The following is a 24,702-nucleotide window of genomic DNA, read 5'->3' on the forward strand; positions in this document are numbered from 1 at the left end:
GCATTTTTTTTCTTTTTTTCCTATTCTTTGAATTTTTTTTTTTTTTTTTTGTAATATTTCCATAGTAATAAGTTGCTGATATTTATTTTCAGGAATTTATTGCCAAAATGTCCTTCTCTTCCCCGTACAACTGTAGGTACAATTGTTCTTTTTTTGTTTTTTTTATCCAATGCGCACGTTGAAAACAAATGTATTAAGTATATGTATTAAGAGTTTTTTTTATTTTATTTTTTAAATTTTTTTTTAATGCCTTATTTCTGTGTAAATCTAGTATATTTTTACATTGTTCAGATAACTGATCAACCAAGTTTATGTTAAGTTGGAATACTATTTGCCCTGTCATACACATTTCTGCCATTCCTTTCATGAAGGCATTTGTGTATCTGAATAGTTTTTACTTTTTAATGGTTTATCTCCCTCTGCTTTTACTTGGAGCCAATATTTATTGCCTATTTGGCATACAAACAAAAGCCAGAATCTTGCACACTTGCCTCCAACAACTATACTTTCCCTTTAGGTCATGGACAAAAAACTGGCAGTGTTTTCTAACTTAACATAAAGCTTGTCAAAGGTGTTCAGTGAAAATGGAAAGAATCCTCACGCCTCTTTGCCTTTCTCCCTGTAGGCGTTTGTAGTGAAAAGCCTCTTGGAATATACTCAGCAAAGTGAAACGGACCTAGTCTACAGCTTACTCTTAGTATTTGGGCTACTGATGACTGAGATTGTGCGGTCGTGGTCCCTGGCATTCACGTGGGCTTTGAATTACCGGACTGGTTCGCGGCTTCGAGGGGCAATACTGACCATGGCCTTTAAGAAAATCCTTAAGCTGAAAAGCATAAAGGAGAAATCCATGGGCGAGGTATGTATTTAACAACATTTTCATGCTCCATATACACCATTTTCAAAGAGGTTTCTATATAATGCCAATTTACTAAAGCCAATTTAGCTTTGTAAATTATTTTAAGTTGAAATTCTGAAAGTTTATATTTTGTCTGTTGTTTAGACAAGCATCAATAATTTGTCGGTATAGACTTTTTTTTCAACTCCCATTTCGCACGATTGTTTTAACCCTTTATCATACTTGCTGTGTAATTTACTTTCATAACATCGGTTACAGATGATAATAGTTTGTTTTTTCTTCCTCAGTTCCCCATGGCCGTCAGTAATCCATTCCCTCTGGATAAAGGCCATTAAAAGATCCAGACTTACTCCTATATAGGATAGGTCCTTTAGTTCCCTTTTGTAATTTTTAACTTCTCTTAAAGGATAGAGTAGGGAAATATATATAATATATTACAATTAGTATGTATTTTTTTTTGCCACGGTTGGCTTGCCTATGCTATTCAACCTGGCGATGCTCCTCATTTTCACCGCAGCTGTGGTGGTGTAGGTCAGGTCCCCGGGCACCGATGTACGGTTTATTGCAAACTAGGTGTAAAAAGTACATTTGAAGTGGGCTCTATGTGGCGCTGGACGTGGCACACAACACCTGTTTAGGGGTCATAGAGATGTTGCCGCACATTGGGAATGGAGCTATGGTCTGCACTCTTACTTTCCGTGTCTGATGAGAAAATGGTTTCTGGATTTTGAGAATTCTCCACAATAGCCAGCCATCCTTGCATGGGGCACTGCATTTTTCTGTTCACTAGCTTAGATACTGATACAGCTGTTTTGGTTGACCGTTTTGCCTCTGAACCTGTTAAGAAGAAAAAACCCTGTAAGAAGAAGCATATGAAAGCCAGTGCAGCTTGTTAGGAGTCTGTACCTGCTGATCAGGATTCTCTGTTTTGCACTGTGTGTTCGCAGCCTCAAGTCACTCATGTTCAGCTCTCAAATCAACTATGGAATGAAAGAAAAAAATCCGTTGTTTCTAAGGAAGTGTTTCTAGCATTGAAGGGGCCCAAGGGAGGAATTCAAACCGATGGGATCGTTGTGCCGTCCCGGTACGGCACATTACGTCCGCCAGCATTGCATGCCTAGAGGGAAAACATGCAATGTCTGCACTACCGCAACTGGCCGATTGTGCTTTAAACCCCTCCGAGAGATCTGTATCACAGACAAACTATGGTATAGAATAACGAACAGCTTCTTCAGCAATTTATTTATAAGAAGAAATGGATGGTTTGTCTAGCGAGGAGTCAGGCAAGGTCTGGGAAGAACCAAAACCATTTCACTTGTCATCACTTTGTTTTTTTTCTCCTACTTCCACTGGGAGACACTGGGACTCTGGGCTATAGATGATGGTGAGTGGAGCCAGACAATTTAAATCTTCACTGATTTTGACTGGGCTGCTCCTCCTCTATACTCCACCTGACTCAGTCTAGTTTACGTGCCCGATAGAGCCAAGCACCCTCTTTAATAATTTCCTTTGCTTCGGGCAGACTGAAGGCTACGGCAGTCTGCCTACAATGTGGGTGCCTCTGTTGGGATCTGCCATGACCACCACAGGCCTAAAGAGACACAAAACTTGAATCTTATTGACTTTGCCTAATTAGAATTGCACTGCGACACTATTTCATGAGTTCTCAACACCAGTAAATAAGTATGTTTTGTAGCCCTTAAGGAGTCAATTCTAAATAGATGTTTAACCCTTGTTCAAGAACTGATCAATGTTTGCGCTTGAAACAAATATTCCAGGCCAAATGTGATTGCCAGAGATGCAACCTACAGACTTAAAGCAGCAATTTTTGCCTCTGAATGAAATTGCCACCTTAAATCTTGAGGCTAAATAGCAGAAAAATCTCACTGTTGTATGCAACTCGCAGGCGATTACTTTTGGGTCTCAGACTGTTTTGTAAATTTATGCAGCTGCAGTGAAATTCTAAAATACAGAGGTAAGTTTAGGAAAGTCTACAAGTAACTCATCAACAAAGACTACCTTTATGTATTGTAGTGCGAAAACATTTTATGTAAGAGCTAAAGTTCATGGTGCATGATTGCTATGGTTTACATTGTATCCTAATCTGATTTCCAGCTGATAAATGTTTGTTCCAATGATGGACAGAGGATGTTTGAAGCTGCAGCAGTGGGTAGTCTACTGGCGGGAGGACCGATTGTTGCAGTACTTGGAATGGTTTACAATGTCTATATTTTGGGTCCCACTGGTTTTCTTGGCTCTGCTGTATTTATCCTATTTTATCCAGCTATGGTAAGTCAGTTTTGCATAGGTGTTTCAGATCTGGCTAAGTGGAAATCATAGCATAGTTATGATAGTTAAACCGCATGCTATTTTTAAAATTTATTTATTTTAAATCTGTGGTGCTTTTTTCTGAGAATACAGAATAATAATACAAAGGACAACATTAAACAATCTTTCAGTATACAAAAGTTGCAAATGAGCTCCATTCACAAACAAACTGTTTAACTGAATGACCATATTATACATTGAAGGAAGAATATTTAGAGATATGTATTTGTTTATTACTATATTACAAATGCATACAGAAGCAAAACACTTTCTGAATTAAGTGATTTTTGCACAATTAGTCTGGTTCTCTACATATAAAATAGCCACCTGCCTAGTTTAAGTGGTTTTAGGGCTTATTCTGATATAAAAAAAAAAAGTACTTATTCTCCCGACCTGTTTGCAACACTTGATAAGTGTGGACCAGCTTATGTTGGAATATCCTTTCTAGCTCCTCTGAATGTCTTCATTGTGATGACTTCGAAACCACTAAATTAAAAAAATAATTGATCCCTAGTTAAATAAACCACATAGGTTACCATCCTTTTGGCCATTGTAAGATCAGTACACTAACAAATGCCAGAATGCTTATAGCCAAGTAGTTCACGTAGTGTACTTTTGCATAATACATTCCCGTTAGTTTGATCTCAGCTATATGTTGGAGTACATATTATCTTGATTAAGGCTATGGCTTCATCATTGAGTTTTATGATCAACCAGTTTTTCTTTCTTACAGATGTTTGTGTCCAGGCTCACAGCGTATTTCAGAAGGAAGTGTGTGTCTGTCACAGATGAACGTGTTCAAAAGATGAACGAAGTTCTAAATTACATTAAGTTTATTAAGATGTATGCCTGGGTGAAAGCATTCTCTCAAAGTGTGCAGAGTAAGTTGTGCTTGTTTGGGATTATTGCACTTGTTGGTAACTTGTGTTTACGTTTTAGGGGAAGAGCATTGCAGCATTATGTGGCAGAATAACATGACACTGTGCGTTTGCACTGGAAAAAGATTTATCTGAAAGCTCATGCTCTATGCTCTGAATGAAATATATTGAGCAATACTCGTGAAGTAAGGTGGCAGCAGGATTTGAAGGGCTCTTGGAGTTGAAATAGTTACAACAATGTTGATGCATTTTGTGTCCTACTAGAGCACAGGTTCTCAAACTCTGTGCTCAGGACCCCAAACAGTGCATGTTTTCCAGGTCTCCTCACAGAAACAATACAAGGACATAGAATGCAGGCGCACACTCTAGGCGCTAAGAACAATGATAGACAAAATAACCCTGATAACTCTACAATAAACATGGAGCATAAGTGAGGTTGTTAGTACATGTTTGCGCAAAAATGTTTGCCCATCCACCTCGTCACGGTGAACCCCATTGGATTGGTCCCTAACATCCCTAATACTAACACATTACGTTAAATTTATCCAGGACTTACCTGTAATAGTGCCCATTCTAATATGTAGACAGAAATGTAGGAACCCCAAATTCAAATACTGTATTTGAATTTGTGGTGCCTAAACTAACGAAAGTTGATTTTGAGGCCATTTTTTTTATTAACCCCAAAGAATGACATGTACTTATTGGCCTAATTAAGCTAATTGGAAACTTCCAATTGCCTAATTAGTCATGAGGAGAGGTATCCAAGGGGTTCTGCACGGTGTCCACACATTTTAACCTTAAAATAAAGATTTTCCCTTTCATCTCTCACCCTCAGAGAGGTGCGCATGGAAAAACGTGCGTTTACTCTGACTGTTTCAGTGCGAGTTACTAATTGGATTGCAATGCGAATTCGCAGAGAAACAGAAATTTGTACACTCATATCCCAACTGCACCTCATTGGATTGACCCTACAGACTGTTGTATTTCTACCGCTGTAAGATGTATTTTTAAAATTGAATAGGTTTTACAGATAATACATTTGTTTTGTTTCAGAAATCCGAGAAAATGAGCGGAAGATACTTGAGAGAGCTGGTTATTTCCAGAGCATAACCGTAGGTGTGGCTCCCATTGTCGTTGTCATTGCCAGTGTGCTGACCTTTTCTGTGCATATGATGCTTGGATATGACCTCACTGCTGCCCAGGTAACTTTGGAAGCTTAGCAGCACTGTTTTCACTGTTCTACCCCCAAAGGACTGCAAACTGTGCTAAACGTGACTTTTTTTTTTTTTTTTTTTTACAAATAAGGTCAAAGCGATTTTTGCTTGCCAGTCCATGTTTATTAGCTTTAAGGTTTCATTATTTTATTGAAATTAAAATTGCTGGCCATGGACCGAAAATGTTGATGTTTTGTTTCCCGAGCCACTTACCTTATGGCAAGGTGCTCAATCATGCTGGAAAAGGCATTGTTCCTCACCAAACTGTTCTTGGATGGTTGGGAGTTGCTCTTGGAGGATGTTTTGGTACCATTCTTTATTCATGGCTGTGTTCTTAGGCAAAATTGTGAGTGATCCCACACATGAATGGTCTCAGGGTGCTTTACGGTTAGGAGGAAAGAGGATTTGTTTTGTACTCACTGTAATATCAATTAATTTGAGTCCATCTTGGTTGGTTGTTGCTTTAATCCTGCCTCTGGCACATTGTGTTTGATGTACCTATTGTACGTTGTGTTTTTCTTCGGCTTTGTTAGATAAAGAAGTGAATAGCTGGGTTGGGTGCGGGATCCCGGCGGTCACAGTACCAGCAATGGCATTCCGACCCAACTAGGTAACCCTTCCTGTAGCCTAACCCTAACCTCTTCCCCCGCAGCCTAATCCTAACCCCTAAATCTAACCCTATTTACTGGCGAGATGCTGGCGGTAGTGATTCTGGCACTGGGATTCTGAGCACCAGCAACTACCGGTATGCTAGCTGGTCCCGATCAGTTTTTAAAACTGCGATCGCTGTGCATGAAATGCCCACCGCAATAATCTCTGCTGGAGCTGATAGATCTGCTTCCCTCCCTGTAAAATCTGGTTGCCAGGCAGTAAAATATGGTCGCCATTGTGACCTGGCCCCTGGAATTTGTCAAGCCCCGATTTAGGTCATACTTTAGGTCCAAATTCAAGAAAGAAATGCTCCAATGTCTGATAATTTTCTTATATTTTGCCATCTTGTGTCCCGATCAGAGGCACGCTGATTAATTTTTGGATCTTTGCTATCTGGAAAAAAGCCACCAAATTCCATATTAGCACTTGAGGTCTGCAAGAGGCCTCTTTCTGCAGCAGTACCAAAATAAAAGGGGAAGTCTGCTAAACCCACACAGTGAAAACGATAGAAGTAAATTACACATATTCATCCTCTATTAGTCTGGGGTGCATTATTTTTAAGTCTGGTTTATGTAAAATTATTTTTGTTGCCTAGTTTGTGCGGTTTTTGTTAATTTTTTAATACAAATTGCAATATGTGACTTTTTTTATTTAATTTGTATACAATAATTATGCAACTTTATATAATTGACCAGTACTGTTTTCTATGGTTTTACTTTTGTACTGTTGACCAGCTTAGTATTAATATCTCTGCTATCTGGAACTTGGAAAAGTGTGAGCACTTTAATACTAGGGTTGTTCAAAATGTAGTGCCTAAATCAGTGATTCCCAACCTCGGTCCTCAAGGCACACGAACAGTCCTGGTTTTAGTGATATCCATGCTTAAGCACAGATGGTTAAATCAAAATACCTAAGGTACTAATTAAGTCACCTGTGCTCAACTATGGCTACCCTTAAAACCTGGACTGTTAGTGTGCCTTGAGGACCGTGGTTGGGAACCCCTGGCCTAAATGCTCACAACTAAAATTTTATTATAGATACAGATTTGAAAATTTGCAGTAAAATACTTTGAAGTCTTAGTAACAGAATGACTCTACTCAAAATATTCACCATCTGCCCTCAAACATTTTCTCCACCTCTCAACCCAAGCTGTGAATTCACTTTGGAAAAATTCCAGTGGTTGGTGTGTGACCCAGGAACGTATGACGATTTTAACAACCTCTGTCTTCAAAATGTTGACCCCGGAGACAGTATTTGAGAGGGCCAAACAGATGAAAGTCAGAAGTGGCCAAATCAGGACTCTATGGTGTGTGGAATTATTGCCCACACCATTTTGGCAATGGCCGCAGCTGTTGCCATCGAAGTGAGATCTGGCATTGTCGTGGTGCAAGATGACATTTGACAGTGGAATTGTTGACCTTTTTTTGCGGATGTTTTCATTCAGCTTCTTAAGTGTAATAATGTATTGATCACTGTTGATTGATTGGTTTGATTCCAAGTAATCAATGAGAATAACTCCTCGGCAATCCCAGAAGAATGTGGTCATAACTTTGTTTACGGATCGCTGTGATTTAAACTTTTTTGGCCTAGGTGAACTTGGGTGTTTCCATTGTTTTGATCGGGCCTTTGTTTCTGGGTCATACCCAGGTCTCATCTCCTGTAATGACATTTTCCAAAAACGTCTCAGGGTTGGCTTCAAAGTTGGTTAAAAGGTCATTGCACACTTCCACCCTCTGGGCCTCATGATCCTTTGTTAATTGCTTTGGAACCTATTTAGCACACACTTTACGATATCCCAAATCATTGATTAGTGTTTCTACAGTGCCATGGCTACATTCAAGTTCATCACTGATATCTGATGGTCACACAACGATCTTTCTGAATCATGGCATCGACTTTGTGTTGGTTCTCTGCTGTCACTGCAGTTGATGGTCTGCCACCACGAGGTTTGTCGCACATGGACGATTCTCCCGATTGAAAAAACTTCATCCACCTTCTGACATTGCTATAGTCAATTGTACGCTCGCCATACACTTTTTTCAGTCTTCTGTGGATTTCTGTAGCAATGCAGCCTTTTTTTTTTCCAGAAATTCAATGATGGCTCTTTGTTTCATCTGGGATTCCATGGTATTTCTTGGACTACCTAAACAAAAATACATATATAGCTAGCAGACATATTAAACTACAAACTGACAAAATTTCAAATAAATGTTGCATATTATTTTAGAGTAATGAGCATTTAGGCATTACTTTTTGGACAACCCTCGTAGTAGGAGACCTGTGATCCACACAGTCTATTTTGGGGTTATATGTTCTGAGTAGGCATCAAGGATGCTTATTATACTTGCTAAAGTCAGAATTACCTAGAGTTTGATAGCCAGGCAATCGGTACTACTGTTTGCATCTCTTTTGAACTGGCACTATGAAAAATGTTGTGTTGGCTTTGTTTTTGTGCAATGATTGGCAGTGTTCAGACTCTTGTTAGTCTGGATTGTAGAATGAGGTCCTACTTTCCTACCACTTTTGGAAGGGCTTTCAGCTTTTGTGCATAATAATAATAATAATATTTTTTTATTAGAATTATTATGGTTATGAATTATTATTAGTTGGGTTAAAAAAACAGATTTAATTCTCCCATGTATGCACACTTACCATGAGACGAAGCATGCTTTCCACTTCCTTCCCAATGCCGTCTCTCAATGAGGGACGCTGGAACATACTGGAATATAGAGTGCAGTGGTCGGAGCTGTAGCACTTACGTACTTGCCTTCAAAAGCTTCCTCCCTCTCTATACACTGGAAAATGTCATTTATTTATTTTTTTCAGCTGCCCACATAATCTTGGGCATTGCCATAAAGGTTTATTGACAGGTATTTCAGTGTATTGTAGATTTTCATACCATTAAAAACTACTTCCATGAATGAAAAGTTTAGGAGCAGTTTCCACCCAGTGGCTGTAGTAAATATACTATGCATACAGGAATTTAGTAAGGATCACCTTAAAAGAAATCTTAAACATTAATGTAATGAGCATGGTTAAAAATATCTGTACAATATTGTTGGTCATGAACAAGTCCCAGACTCCTGCAGCACTGTTTGCAATCAATGTATAATAATAATTGGTGAGCCCTAACAAAATTTCAACTTAAGGAGCATACACACGGTCAGATTTGTCAGATCTGTCAGATGAACGATTGAATGATTTTTTACTGCATTAAAATGAATGGAAATCGTCCAAGTCTGACTGCAAACACATCAGATGTCAGATATTGTTATCTGACCATCGGGAACGCGCATCGTTCAAATCGTTCATCTGACAGATATGTCAGATTTTCCTTCAGATATGAACGATTTTTTAAATCGTTATCATTCAGATCTGAAGGAAAAATCTGACCGTGTGTATGCACCTTTAACATAACCCATAGAGAGATTTGCTACATTTTCCAAAAAAATAGTCAGTTTCTCTTCCTTTTGAAATTTGTTCTTGTACAGTATGGTCACTTCCAGCTAAGTGACCTTACAACCACTTGTACGCTGAAACTGACAGGTCAGCTCCAAACTATGCACATGTGCATTTGGCCTGGGATATTATCTATTCTTCCACCTGGAAACATCGTTCACTGCCAAAGGCTTACTATTTATTTTGAGTTGTCATGGCTCCTGGCTACATAAATTGCTATCATTGCTTGCAACTTTTTAATTTGTAACTGTAAAGCATAAAATCATATGTTGAATCTATTGACATTATGGGCCTGATTCATTTCAGATTGCAACTGCGATTACGCAGGCAGACTGACGATTGTTGTGTACTGTGCATGCGTATGCAGTGCGCGAAGGCCTCACTGTGATCGCAGTGACCACGCAGTCCCATCGCAGAGTGACTGACAGGAAGTCAGCGTTTGGCGATGTTGACGGGAGTGGTCGGCGAAACGCAGGCGTGTCAGTGCGTTTGAATGCCGTTACTGGGGTGTGCATAAGTTAGGAATTACGATGGCATATGCAGCTTGAGCTTTCACTGCATGCGATGAGGTTAGCAAATTCCGAGTAAGGTCAGGCCTCTTGTAACTGTACGTGATGCTCCGATGGTACTCTTGTTACCGATGGTATCGCAGACCTGCAATGTATTACAGATGTGAGTAAGGGGAAGTGGGCGTCCTTATGTTGGGCGCTGCGACGGCATTGTGATTTCAAACAGCATATTTTCGCAGTGGATCTGCCTGTGTAATCGCAGCTGCGATCGCAATAGCGATCGCAATTCGTAATGAATCCGGCCCTATATCCAATAAGCCTAATTAGCACCTAAATGTGTTTTGTTTTGTTTAGGCTTTCACTGTTGTCACAGTCTTTAATTCCATGACCTTTGCACTAAAAGTGACGCCCTTCTCAGTGAAGTCTCTTTCCGAGGCTTCTGTCTCTATGGAGCGGTTTAAGGTAAGCAGTGTTCCATGGGTCAGATTGTCCGTCTGTGTGATTTGAGTTGTCTGCATGGCCTGTCATCTTCTGAGAAAGCATTGACTGTTAGGGTATATATAGTATAATTTTGCAAAATGAGTTTTAAGATGTGTGTGGGTTTATATGCATGGCTTCCAGCATTAACAGTCACTTCTGTCCATGCAATGAAGTATATATTGCTATTTTTTTTTTTAATGATTTGATTATAAAATTGCACTTTTTCTGGCTGCATAATCCTGGAGACGCCTACCTCCAAATAATACACCTGGGCTTCAGTAACCTACCTCCAGATGTTTCCTTTTTAAACTCATTTGTTTGTGCTTAACCAGTCTTTAGGTTTATGTACCTAGCGTTATGTCATACCAGTTAAAGTAACATTGGAGCAGGCAGAGGGACCTATGGGCTGCTGTGAAGGTAATGTAGGCCCACTAGAGCATACAAGCTCTGGAGGAGTATATGTAAAGGAAAAAAAGCATAAAGAATACTAACAGCAAGTAATATTTGTTTCAGCTCTAGCAAATCAATCCAGATTGGTCTCTGCTGGTCAAATCTCCCTGGTCTGCAAGTGTCAAGTATCCTAGGTTTAGCTGCACAGGTTATATCTATGGGAAGGGGGAGGATAGCTATGTTTTTGAGTTTTGTTGCTTGTGTCAACTTGATGAATCTGTGAGATTGCATGTCAGCTGTCTTAGCCTTGCATTTAAAAGGTGATATGGGTGATATTAAAGGGAAACAAATGTACTAAATTTAGTTTTGCACATTTTTAAGTTTGGTGTATGTTTAGAACTGTACTGTTTAGAAGAAGAAAAAAATGTAATGTGTTATTGGATGATGTCCCATGTGCATCAAGCAGCATTTCTAAATTTAAAGGTTACCAAGTATAAACAGATTACAGTACTATAGAAAGATGTCCTATTGTTGGCATCCGTTAATAATGATACCTGGCGAGGTCCAGGCTGACTAGCGCTATCTTTTTGGCATGGTCCAACTGCCTAATTGGGAAAGCGGGAGGGAAGAGTTGTACTACAAATGCTCCCAGCACTCTGCAAACTTGAGTTTAGTCGACTCTAATGAGCTACCTTTTGCTCCGCAGCAGCTTCTTCCACTGTATAGCCTGATGTGTTTGCTACCTGCGTGACCTAGACCTGACCTGCTGTCTCATCTTTGCACCTCTCTCACAACCTCCTATCAGAGTTTATTTCTTATGGAAGAGGTTCACATGATAAAGAAAATGCCATCCTGCCCAAACATCACCATACAGCTGAAAAACGCCACTTTGGCATGGGACTCTTCCCATGCCAGCACCCAGTGTTCACCGAAGGCTACCCCCAAGTTGAAAAAAGAAAAGGGGGTTAAGGGCAAGAAAGAGAAGGCAAACTTGCAGAAAGAGGGTCCACAAGCAGTTTTGGCAGAACAGAAAGGGCATCTACTAGTGGACAGTGATGAACAAGCCAGCCCTGATGAAGAGGGCAAAACTATCCAGCTTTCAAACTTGAGGCTACAGAGGACATTATACAACATTGATTTGGAGATAGAGAAGGTTTGTGAACTACTGTATTCTGGATTGTCATTAATAAGATCTTCTAAAAGAACCCATCATATGTGTTAAGTTTTATATAGTGCCTAGTGCACCATAGGAGAGTAAAAATAAGCATTTTTCTATATGGTTGTTCCTCAAGAAACAGCACAATAAAACCCCTTGCGGCGTTTACTGATGCTCAGATGTCTTAAAATCATTATACAGAAGTAGAAAATCATTATGCAGAAGTAGAGAACAAGAAGTCGGTTCACAAAGAGTGCACTCATGGCCCTTTAATAACCAAACATTTTTTTGTTTATTTAAAACCAAATTTTAATATATACTGTAAAATTGATAGCCAAAGCCAGTAATTCTCAATCAGTATTGCAATTTTTCCCAATGCTTAAATGTGTGTATATATAGATACATTGATACACCCTAAATAAGGCTGAAAGAGCGAAGTATTAACAACATTTAGAAAGAAATAGTGCAAAAGAAAAGTGTTTAAGAAAAGCTGATCACTACCTGTACTCTAAATAAAGATTAATTACTGTACACTGTGTTTCTTTTTAACATAAACAGTATCTTGGCATCCAGGCTCAGTGGATGACTCATACCCTGTTCTCCTGATGTAACACTTTTAGATCAGCGCTGTCAGTATTAATATACAATGTAGCAAATTATCTCACATTGAACATTCTAATTCTGACAGTGATCAATGTAATAATCCGTTATAATCCTGGTACACTATGAAGATGTTATACCAATTAATGAAGCTTGGTTATAAACTTTTCCTAACTATAAATCTCCTATAAGTTTTGTACAGAGCCACTGCACAAAGGGATATACACAAGATTATAAGACAGCAGCTGTAATAAGCTGTAGATCCCAGTGAATTATTTCTGAACATAATGGCACCCTGCTTTTTAGGTTCTTGGTGAACTTCGAGAAAATTGTAAAATCAATTCACTATGGTCAGTCAGTATATTTTATGACCAGACATTGTTTCCTACACACTACAGTGGCACCATGAGAATGTCTACAAATTGATGGGTATTGCAGTGTACCTACTTCACCTTCCACAATACACATTTAAGGAGCCTATCCATTAGATTACTTTTTGAACATTCCGACCAAATCCAGTAAGTTTTGGTCGGATTGTTCAGAAATTCGTCTAATGGATAGCTGGTAAGGACCAGCGATACGCGTGCACGCTGGGTCCTTGCCGACGCCAACTATCTGTGGAACATGCTGGTTATCCTGACGTCAGGTTCCACATGTTCACAGATCAGTTGGTCTCCTGCACTGAATGACGCTCAGTGAACGCTGTTCAGTGCGGGCACCGCACCCGTAGACCTGAAGGACTGAATGCTAGACGTTCAGTGTATCAGGTCACCTAATGGATAGGCCCCATTAGTCATATGAAAATAAGTCAATGTTGCTATATAGCTTCTTCCAACAAGACTATAGATATGGCGTTCTGGTGCCACTTTTATTGTTCAGTATGTAATGAGAGCTCACATTGTGTTCAACAGGCCATTAAACAGAACAGGGTAATTATATCGTTATCCTCATGAGGTTATAATGACTCAAATTAGGATAGGGATATCAGATGTATTCTAATGCATCAAAAGATACCAATAAAGAACAAGATTTCAAATACGCCTTAATATATATGGGGAGTGTTTCCCCTTTCACAGTCCACAATAGTGTCTCGTCACTGAGTCAGGTGTATATACAATCTTTCTGGATCCTCAAATACACTCATACATATGTTCTCAGTGGCTTAGGTAATATCTGAATGCGTCCATCTGCATTAACATGCACCCTTTTAGCCTTATTTAGGGTATATCCATGTGTGTGTATATATACATTTATGCATTGGGCAATATAGTAACACTTATTTTAGAATTACTGGTTTTAGAGTGTATATGTATATATATATATATATATATTAAAATTTTGTTTTAAATACACACAAAAAAATTGTTTTTGAGGGACATGAGTGCACTCTTTGAGAACTGACTTCTTGTTCACTTCTGTATATGCCTATTTAAGTCAGTAGGTAGCACCTCCAACTAACATTAGAATTTAGATTCCACTTCCTTTTGTTTCAAGATTGGAAGATCCCATTTGGTTTATATTTTGTCAAGGATTGATTTAGGTGTTGTTTACCCCTTTGGTATATTTATTACTATGTATTATGATCACTCAGGTGCTGCCTTTGTATGCTCCAGCAACAGAGGCATCAGTGTCAAAGTGAACCTAAAAGAAGACCGCCCCTGGGAGTATGCTTAATGCAAATATATAGGACAACTAACTGAATTTCTGCACTGTTTCTGTGCTCTCTACTGATCACCGTAAAAAGCTGATTAGACACTATGCAAAACACTTGTTAATCCAGTGTTCTCGTTAATGATCTTATATGTTTAGGATGGTTACTTTATATAATGTCTTAGCTGTTGTAGAAAAGTTCCACTTGACACTTTTAGCCAGAGTGAGTAAGTTTAGCATATATGATTTCCATATTTGTAAAAATGTGCGTCTGTTACATGTATAGAATATAAATCTATTATGTTGCAGTAAAATGTTTTAGTTAAACCACTTAAATTTTTATTTTCTTTGTTTCTAGGGGAAGCTAATTGGCATATGTGGTAGTGTGGGCAGTGGAAAAACATCTTTGATTTCTGCTATACTGGGCCAGGTAATTGTGTTACGATTATACCCATGTATGTGTCTATTTGCTCTATTTATTGCTTATTAGAAGGACTGGATTTACTATTCTTAGTAAACTGCCCATATCTGTGCACTGAATTTTGTTGGGTGTGCAATGCATAACATTTGATTTATACAATTGTGACTAGTTTTTTTGCTTTTCTTTTTTTTTAAACAGCTTTTTTCAGTAGCTTTGTTGTCTTAGTAGACAGTGGTTGATTATTGCCCTCTTTTACTTGCAGATGACACTTCTTGAAGGCAGTGTTGCTGTCAATGGTTCATTTGCCTATGTTGCTCAGCAAGCATGGATATTGAATTCAACCCTAAGGGATAACATCCTGTTCGGGAAGGATTATGATGAAGAGAGGTATGTACACTGATGGTAAAATGCAAACAAATGCCACAGAAAATGTAGTGTAAATTGTCTTGATTGGTTTTGAAAACACAAGAAGACCTATAAAATGTACTGTATGTTACCCAGTTTATATTTCTCCTTCATTCACTGAGGGGAACTGGAGGTATACTGGGGTATAGAGGGTGATGTGTGAAGCATGGCTCTTTTAAAACTTAAAGATTTGGGCTTGGCTTCTATCTCTCTCTTTCCGACACAGTTAAGTTTAGTTGAAGTGCTGGTCCTTTTTTTTTTTATATCAGGCTGCGGTGCAGTTTGTCATTTTTCTTTGTAGTGTTCCTGCTAAGCAGGCTTCTTGATAAGGGAGTTTGCATACTTTCCTTTTATATGCCACAGTAAATGGAATTTCTTCTTCAGGGTCAATAGGGCTCCACAGGGAGACCTTGGGGTGTAGTTGGGACTTGAAGGACCAGACACTAAACAGTTAAGCTTTTGCCATCCCTGGATGCAACGGTCCTTTTCCCTATACCCCACCCTCGAGCCTGAGGCTGATTAGTTTAGTTTGTATCCGGCAGGAGTTGGTTCACCTTAGGCAGCCCGCGGTTGGGCAGTCTTACCTCCGGTCTTAGGGGACAGACCGGAGGTGCTGACCGTGAACACGGGCTCCGTCCGCGTGATCCACTACACCACCGGGGTACATATGGAGCGGGAATCCAGCCCCCCCTGGGGAGGTCAGCTTTCCCTGTTATAGCGGCCCCTACCCCAGCTCAGGGTGCCATTCCTCTGAGTCTAGCTGCTCTCCTCCTCTGGTCCCACCTCCTCAGATGTCTCTGGTGGCCATCTTTTACAGGCTCATCCACAACTCGCTCTGGGAAACGCTGGGTCCGGTCTCCCCTACATACCTTTCCTTGGAGCCAGGTTATGTAGTGCTATAGCCTACCAGACTTAAGGTCTGAGTAGTTGATTGTAGTGCCTTTTTGCAGTTACTGTTTTCTGCATTGTATCTGACTTATGCTAGCGATGTCTGTCTGTATATTTTCTCTATACTGTCAGCTTGTGCCTTTTCCTTTGGCTGTCAGATTCTGAGGTGTCACCTGAGGAGGCAGAAGATACTGATCTCTCTAACTGTCCCCCTCGGGGGAGGAATAGATTTAGTCTAAAATTAATATACCTGATTTGTTGCATGCTGTCAGATCTCTCCTACAAATAGGTGATGAGCCCGCCTCCTAATCAAAGCACCCACTATTTACATGACAAAAAGTGGCTTCAGCAAAATTTCCTCTCACGGATCAGCTAGCTGAACACATGGCAGCGGCTTGGCAGACGCCCGGTAAGAGGTTTCAGCTCCAAAAACGCCTGACCTCTTGTTATCCTTTTCCTACAGCTCATTGTGCAAGATGGGAAGCCCCCCAGCAGTGGAGTCCCATGTTACGCGATTGATTAAAAGCTCAACATTACCTATCCCTACAGCCTCCTCACTGAAGGACCCTACGGATTGAAAGATTGAGTCTGACCTTAAATATGTGTTCTCTCTGTCAGGATCTATTGCTTGCCCGACCATGGCTATTGCCCGGGTGGCTAAAGCAATTGAGAGGTGGACAGATACCCTAGAAGAATCTTTCCCCTCAGAGACCTCGGGATCAGATGTCCTATATAGCTCAAATAAGAGATGCAGCTCCATATATTGGAGAAGCGACTTTGGATGCTAGTCTCCTGGCCTCTAGAGCATCGGCCACGTCCGCTTCCTCCAGCCGCATTCTTTGGCTGCGGTCATGGAAGGCGGATGCAGACTCTAAGAAGGCTTTAGAGTCATTACCTTACAATGGAGAAATCCTGTTTGGCCTAGACTTAGACAAGATTGTAGCCACATTGACGGCATCTAAAACTGCTTTTCTGCCATCGGCAACTACTGCAAAACCTCGGACACCGTCATTCAGGTACTTTCGTCCCCAAGGTTCGCCTAAGGGTCAGTCCTTTCCTAGGCATTCGGCTTCCACTAGGGCCGCAAAGCCCAGGACCAAGCAGACCTGGGTCACCAGATGATCTGCTTCAAAATCCGAGGACAAGCCTTCAGCCTGATGGGACAGGCCTCCCACTGGGGGATCCCAGAGTAGGAGGCCGACTTCTTCAGTTTGTCGTGTGCTGGCGTCAAACCACCCCAGACACTTGGGTAAGAGAAGTGGTCTCTCACGGGTATGCCCTCTCATTTCTAAGACTGCCACCCCAACCAATTTTTCTACTCAGGCTCTCCATCAGACCCGAACAAGGCCCTGCTCATCCAGAAAGCTATTCAGCCCTTGCTGCAAGCAAGGGTAATGGTTCCAGTCCCGCTATCACAGCAAGGAAGCCGTTATTATTCTACCTTGTTTCTGGTTTAGAAGCCAAATGGGTCTCATTGGCCTATCCTCAACCTCAAAACCCTGAACAAGTTCATCAGGGTGCCCAGGACCCGAATGGAAACCCTACGCTCTATTGTCCTAGCTATGGAGCCTGGGGACTTTATGGTATCTCTGGATATTCAGGACGCTTGCCTTCACGCACCTATAGCGCCGTCTCATCAGGGATATCTCTTGTTTGCTATCCTACAGCAACATTTCCAATTTCAGACACTGCCCTTTGGACTTTCTACGGCTTCTACGGCTATCATGGCGGCCCACCTGCGTGGTCAGGGAGTCAGGCTGCTGCCATACCTGGTCGGTCTCTTGCTCTTAGCAAGCTCCCCAGAGATTCTTCAACGCCATCTTCAGGTAACCATTGCCTTCCTACAAAGGCATGGTTGGTTAATCAACTGGAAGAAGTCCTCCCTGTATCCTTCACAAAGGATGGTCCATCTGGGAGCTCTTTTAGATTCTCAGGATCAAAGAATCTTCCTGAAAGCAGACAAGATCTCCACACTTCAACTACGTGTGCGCAGATTCCTCCGCAGTCGCCAAGTGTCGGTCCACTCAGCAATGCAGATTCTGGGATCCATGGTATCCACCTTCGACATGGTGGAGTACGCTCCGTTCCCCTCCAGGCCCCTGCTACATCTAATCCTCTCCAGATGGAACAAGTTGCCCAGTCGGATCAAATCTCAGACGATTGTTTTCTTTCCGTTTTCATCGGTCCCTCTCGTGGTTACAGACGTCACACCTAACCAAGGGTTGCCCCTTTTGGATCCCGGACTGCGTACTCTTTACATCGGACGCCAGCCTTCGGCACTGGAGCGGAGTGACTGGTCAACACTTTTTCCTCGTCAGTCAATTCCACCCTGCCAATGTATTGGAACTCCGAGCAGTCTACAGGGCCCTCACTCTGGTTTAGGACATCTTTCAGGGAAAACCTGTACAAGTGCAGTCTGACAACGCCACAACAGTGGCCTACATCAATCACCAGGGAGGCACTTTAAGTCAGTTAGCAATAGCAGAAGTGTCACACATTCTCACATGGGCAAAAGGTCACCTCCCGGCCATCTCTGTTCATTCCGGGGGTTCTCAATTGGGAAGCGGACTTCCTCAGCCGTCACGACGTGCATGCCGGGGAATAGTCTCTCCACCCAGAAGTCTTTCAACTCCTAGTGAGCAGATGGGGCTTAACAGAGGTGGACATGAGGCCTCCCGACACAATCACAAACTGCCGGTGTACAGGTCCAGAACAAGGGATGCTAAAGTCTCCCTTCTTCCTTGAGTCCTTTAGAAGTTCAGCAAGACTGAGCCACTGTCCTGCTGATGGCCCCAGCCTGACCCAGACGACATTGGTACTCAGATCTTCGGAGCCTCTCCATTGATGCCCCGTTCCTGCTGCCTCAAAGACTGGACCTGTTGTCTCAAGGTCCCTGTCTTCACTTGGACCCTGGTCGTCTCTTTGACGGTGTGGCTCTTGAAACATCCCTCTTTAGGTCAAAAGGGTTTTCTCGCTCTGTGGTCCAGACTATGCTCAGAGCGCGTAAGCCGGCCTCTGCCCGGATTTACCATAGAGTGTGGCATACATACTTCCAACGGTGTGATACCAGAAGCTATGACCCTCAGGTGTTTCGGCTTTCTAGAGTCCTGGCTTTCCTACAAACTGGATTGGAACTTGGACTTCGCCTTACCTCGCTGAAAGTGCATGTCTCTGCTCTGTCCATTTGGTTCCAGCGTAGAATTGCTTCACTGACTAATATCCACACCTTCCTGCAGAGTGTTCTCCGTATTCAACCTTCCGTTGTGTCTCCTGTGGCTCCTTGGGATTTGTCAGTGGTTCTCTATGCCCTGCAGGGCACTCCGTTTGACCTCTTAGAAACTGTGGATCTCAAGTGGCTCACAGCGAAGATTTTTTTTTTTTTTTTTTTTCTTCTGGCTATGGAACCTGCCCGAAGCGTGTCAGATCTAGGGGCGCTCTCCTGTCGATCCTCTTTTCTAATCTTCCATCAGGACAGGGATGTTCTTTGGACTCGCCATGGATTCCTTCCCAAAGTGGTGACTCGTTTCTGTATTGATGAGGAAATTCTAGTCCCAGCCTTCCAATCACCAGACCTCTCGGCAGTTGAGGCTTCCTTGGATGTGGTTCGTGCTCTTAAGATCTACATGGATCGTAACAGTCCTCTTCAGAAAACCGACTCCCTATTTGTGCTCTATGGATTTCACAAGAAGGGATGGCCAGCCAACAAACACACTCTGGCCAGATGGCTTCGCATTACTATCTCACAGGCTTACACGCAGACTGGCCTTCCTGTACCGGCTACTGTCACTGCTCATTCCACTCGCTCTGTGGGTCCCTGATGGGCAGCTCGCGGTGGCACCTCAGCTGATCAGCTTTTGTAAGGCGGCCACGTGGTCTTCTGTCCACACCTTTCTTAGGTTCTATGCCTTCGATACATTAGCCTCTCAGGATGCTTCTTTAGGATGCCGGATTCTCCTCTCCACTCAGGAGCGTCCCCACCCTTGAATAACTGCTTTGGGACATCTCCAAGGTCTCCCTGTGGAGCCCTATGGACCCCGAATAAGAAAACGAGTTATGGTAAAACTTACCTTTTTGTTAACTTCGAAGTCCATAGGGTCCACAGGGCACCCATCCTGGCGCCCCTGACTTCTGTGGGCTGTGTTTCCTGGTCACCGGTTTCCAATCTCCTTGTATGCGAGAGTGTGATTTCTTGTGTGTACCAATCTTCCTTCTCTCCTTTCTGCCTTGGGCTTGTTAACGAACTGATTTGCTTCAGGGGCAGGGTATAGGGGGATCGTTGCAGGACCCTACATCCTGGGATGGCAAAAGCTTTAACTGTATGGTGTCCGGTCCTCCAAGTCCCACCTACACCCCAAGGTCTCCCTGTGGACCCTATGAAATTCGAAGAAAGAGAGTTAACAAAGGTAAGTTTTACCATAACTCTCATTTTCTTAATGCAAAACATAAAATATTTCAAAGCATTACAACTACCTTTATAAAAAGCATATTGAAGAATAAAGACACAGACAAGGGTTTGTCTACTCTGTGCAGTGATTTGCACCTACCTTCCCTAACCTAAGCTCTTCTGCAAGCACAGGGTAGGAGCAACTGGCAGTCGTTTTCTACCCACCAGTTAGCAACGATGATAGAACATCATAAAAAATAATAATAAAGCTAGGCTTTTGGCCTGGCTGGAAATACAGATCATGTATAAATAGGTATGTGTTAAATTCAGTCCTGTTATAGTATTCTAAACACTGAACAATACATTTTGATATACTGTTATTTAAAGTGGTTAGTGTTTTTGTGGCTTTTTCTTGATATGTTTTCTTTGTTCTAGGTACAACAATGTGCTAAGTGTTTGTTGCCTGAGGCCTGATTTAGCCATACTGCCCAACAGTGACTTAACTGAGGTAAGCGCTCACACAAAAGAAGTGGTTTGTCAGCACACATTACTATTTTTTCCGGATCTGTATAAAATTATTTGATTAAGGTTTGTTTGCTTCGCTTTAGCTAGAACAATATTCCCATTTCAATCTATTCTTTTGCCTGCATTTTGAAAATATTTCTGCTAAATATTTCCCTTTTTTTTTTTTTTGTAGATAGGAGAACGTGGAGCAAATTTGAGTGGTGGTCAGAGACAAAGAATCAGCCTGGCAAGAGCTCTTTACAGTGACCGTAGCATTTACATACTGGATGATCCTCTCAGTGCCTTAGATGCCCATGTTGGCAACCACATCTTCAACAGTGCCATCAAAAAGCACCTGAAGTCTAAAACTATTGTGTTTATCACCCATCAGCTCCAGGTAATGGGCAGAGCCACGGGAGTTGCTAAGAATGGTGCCAGTGTGACATAGCCTGGACAAATGATAAATTTCACACACCCTCTGTCATTCTGTGCCCTCTCTAACGCTTTCTACCTCCAGTATCTTGTGGACTGTGATGACGTGATTTACATGAAGGAAGGTTGCATCACAGAAAGAGGAACGCACGAGGAACTCATGAAACTTAATGGAGAATATGCTACCATTTTTAACAACTTTCAGCTGGGAGACGCACCTCACATTGAGGTAAAACTAGGACTTTCTGTACATGTAACATGTTCTTTGTATTCATAGTTTTTCCATTGTTCAATTAATGTAATCCTGGGATAACACGTACAGCTTTCTCTTTACATTGCAATTTTCTGTATCTAGAGCAGTAGTTTATTTCTACTTCAGCATTTAAAATGAAAGACTATTAATGGCTGCACAGTAATTTACATTGAATATTTTGGTATGAATTATACAATCTCAAAGAAATGGTAAATTAACTTTGATTTTCTTTTAAATTTGTATGGAAGAGAATGTAAGCCTGACCATTTTTAATGATTCCATAGATGTGTGTATGACCTCTCATCCAGTTGTAGAGAACAGGGTTTTTATGGCTACATTGAATCCTTTTCTCTAAATCCAAAGTGGTAGGGAGGACACTGGAACTGGTACAGAAGCTCTATGTGAATTTGGGCACTTTAAAAATTTTTTACCCATAGCTCAAACTTCTACCCCAAACCTGCCAAGTAGTCCTTTATGTTTTACAGAGACAGCGGAGCAACACAAAAGCGAAAAAAAAAAAAAAAAAAAAATTATGATTCTGACTATAATTAACTTCAAATTTGAAAATAAATAGAACATAAGAGAAGTCACTCCAGGTTCCCTCAATGGTTTCATAAAAACACAGCAGCTCAGCTGATGCCCCCTGCTGTGTGGCTCAGGAGGCACTTACAAATTTAGTATAAAAGGCCCTCCCGTTTCCTGCTCCAATATAAGCCTGTTGAAATATTAAGGTAATCCATCAATAGTCTGCCCAGATGAAGGCCAGTCATTTTTGTGGCAATAATAGAGGACCAAAAGATGATCCATTGTGTAGAGCTAGAGTCTTATCAACATAGTTCTTTAGAGCCTTAACAATATCCAACAGGAGAAGGAATATCTATTTTCTTCTTCAACTTCCATAGGGGACACAGGCACTACGCTGGGTATAGGCTGTGCAGTCTTTGATGTCCCAGGCAGCCCAGCCTCCTTCTCCCCTATACCCGGATCCAGGCAGGCCAGTTTGTCAAGGCAGGAGCCAGGCACATTTAACAAAACTGGCTGCTTCTGCAGAATAAAGTTTCTGTAGTGTAGTGGTTATCACGTTCGCCTAACACGCGAAAGGTCCCCAGTTCGAAACTGGGTAGAAACACACACTGTCCCTGCTCCTCGCCTCCGCTTTCTTCTGAGTGGCGTCACTAATAGACGTCTGTTCACCGGGCGACGCACATATTGCCGTCCTAGTTAGGAACTTTTTACCTACTTTCCCTACTTTGGCTTCCCTTACAGATCTAAGGATTGGGCGTTTGAAACCTTACCTAGGGTTTATTTCCATGGAGGTGCTATCGCTCATCCGGCTATAGCTGTTTGGCTAGGGCCGTCGGCAGTGGACAGACTCCCTAGAAGAGGGCCTCTCCTCTGGCACTCCTATGAACCAATTATTGTCACTTGTGGTGGTGGGGTGGGGGTGGTGGGGTGGGTGAGACGATGCACAAATTCTTACATCCCTGCCTATTGTCCATTCACTCCTGCATGCCAATCCTGGGCTCACTGGTCTCCATCTGCGATGTGGTGTAATTGCCCAGTTTTACTCCGGACCACTTCAGTGGAAAGTTCTGACCTGTTAAAACGGTTTCTATTTCCTCATCAGGTCGCAGCCCATCATCCTCTCTCGGGAGGTCTGCCTATCTCTCTTGTGTGGGCTCCAAGTGTCCCACTTAGACTAGGGCCTTTCCATTTGGAATCCAGTTGGATCCTTCTTGCCCCCGCCGAAGGCTTGCGCGGGTGGGGTGGCCAAGGACCGCCCAGTTTTTCCAGGGTCAGTGGACAGTTCAAGATAGCCATCTTCCAGTCAACACTCTGGAAGCTTCATATGGCATCTTGAGCTATGTGTCTAGCACACCCACAGCATCGTTGGGTCAAGGTTCAGCCCACCAACGCAGCCTCCGTTGCTTACATCAACCTTCAGGGAGACACTTTCTGTTGCGGCGCCATGAAGGAGTTTAGTCGCATTAGCGGCTGGGTAGGGACTCTTCTGGCTGTTTTTGCGATCTTTATACAGTGTTGGGCAACTGACTTCCTAAGTTGCCAGGACGATCGCTTGGGTGCGGAGTGTTTTTTCAGCTTCTGGTACATTGCTGGGGGCCTTTTGGACGTCTGCTGTGGTGTCTTGACGCAACCACAGGTGGCTGCAGTAAGGTTCTCGCACCAGGGATCAGGGAGCTTTTCTGGTGGAAGATTAGGTGATTCGGTAGGTCTTTCAACCTGGGTACATATTTCCTCTGATCTTACTCATTCTGCAGATTCTCCGCAGATTTCCTCAGGAAGGTGGCACCGTGCTCCTCGTGGTTCCCGTTTGGCTGCGGAGTGCTCGACACGTGGCTCTTCTGGATCTCTATGCACTCCATCAGGGAGTCCTCCTTGCGCTGCCCCTCCATTGTTACTCGGGTGGCTCTTAGGGATTTATCCGTGCTGAGGGCTCTTTAGTTTCCCCCTTTCAGCTTTTGTAGTCGGTGCCTTTTGTTGGAAAGACTCTTTTCCTTTTGACTATTGTTACTGTTCGGAGAGGGTCTTACATGAGCGCACTGTTGTTGCTCTCCGTTTCTGGTCTTTCACTCGGACAGTTTGGCTACCATTACAAGGGTCGTTTCTCTGTTCCACATCAACCAGGTGTTAGTGGTAGTGGCCTTTCAGTCTCCTGATTCTTTGCCGGAGGTGGTCAATCTGGATGTGGTGAGGGCCCTCAGAGTCTAGGTGGACAATGCTAAGGATCTCCATACGTCTGTTCCCCATTTTCGTACTCTGGGTTTCCCAAATGGCCTGGTCAGCTACAAAGCACTTGGCCCGCTGGTTGCTTGGTCCATCCGTTTGATCTTTGTGGCGGCTGACCTCCCTACAGCGCCCTAGGCCTTCCTTCCGACCTCCCTACAGCGACCGTGGTAACTGCTCATACTAACAGGTCGGTAGGTACTTTTTAGGCAGCTCGTCGGGGTACCTCGGCGTAGAAGCTTTGTAGGGCGGCGACATGGTTTTCTGGACACAAGTTGTGTCGCCTCCGCGGATGCTACTTTTGGGCGACAGGTTCTCAGTGCAGCTCAGGAGCGTCCCCTCCCTTGGGAGAATTGCATTGGACATCCTAGCGTAGTCCCTGTATCCCCTATGGAAGGTGAAGAATAAATGAAGACTTATGTCTTACCTATTTAGTCCTGTTCTTCGAACTCCATAGGTCACACAGGGCACCAATCCCGACGCACCTGGCTTTTGG

General features: G+C 42.4%; 1 protein-coding gene and 1 non-coding gene across 3 annotated transcripts in view; both read left to right on the forward strand.

The window, feature by feature from the left end:
• ABCC5 (ATP binding cassette subfamily C member 5) overlaps positions 1 to 24,702 on the forward strand; it is a 127,637-nt gene that overhangs the window by 62,393 nt on the left and 40,542 nt on the right. For both annotated transcript variants that reach the window (XM_088479730.1, XM_088479731.1), the window contains 11 exons: positions 626 to 859; positions 2,975 to 3,148; positions 3,921 to 4,068; positions 5,119 to 5,267; positions 10,253 to 10,360; positions 11,574 to 11,921; positions 14,533 to 14,604; positions 14,858 to 14,982; positions 20,708 to 20,780; positions 20,970 to 21,167; positions 21,288 to 21,437. In XM_088479730.1, the coding sequence (XP_088335856.1) occupies positions 626 to 859; positions 2,975 to 3,148; positions 3,921 to 4,068; positions 5,119 to 5,267; positions 10,253 to 10,360; positions 11,574 to 11,921; positions 14,533 to 14,604; positions 14,858 to 14,982; positions 20,708 to 20,780; positions 20,970 to 21,167; positions 21,288 to 21,437 (1,779 nt within the window). The remainder of the gene's footprint in view (positions 1 to 625; positions 860 to 2,974; positions 3,149 to 3,920; positions 4,069 to 5,118; positions 5,268 to 10,252; positions 10,361 to 11,573; positions 11,922 to 14,532; positions 14,605 to 14,857; positions 14,983 to 20,707; positions 20,781 to 20,969; positions 21,168 to 21,287; positions 21,438 to 24,702) is intronic.
• Positions 22,518 to 22,590, forward strand: TRNAV-AAC (transfer RNA valine (anticodon AAC)). Its single transcript has one exon. It is a non-coding gene; the product is annotated as a tRNA-Val (tRNA).

The sequence above is a fragment of the Taudactylus pleione genome, unplaced genomic scaffold (genome assembly GCF_031769625.1).
Source record: "Taudactylus pleione unplaced genomic scaffold, aTauple2 ptg000244l, whole genome shotgun sequence".
NCBI lineage: Eukaryota > Metazoa > Chordata > Amphibia > Anura > Myobatrachidae > Taudactylus > Taudactylus pleione.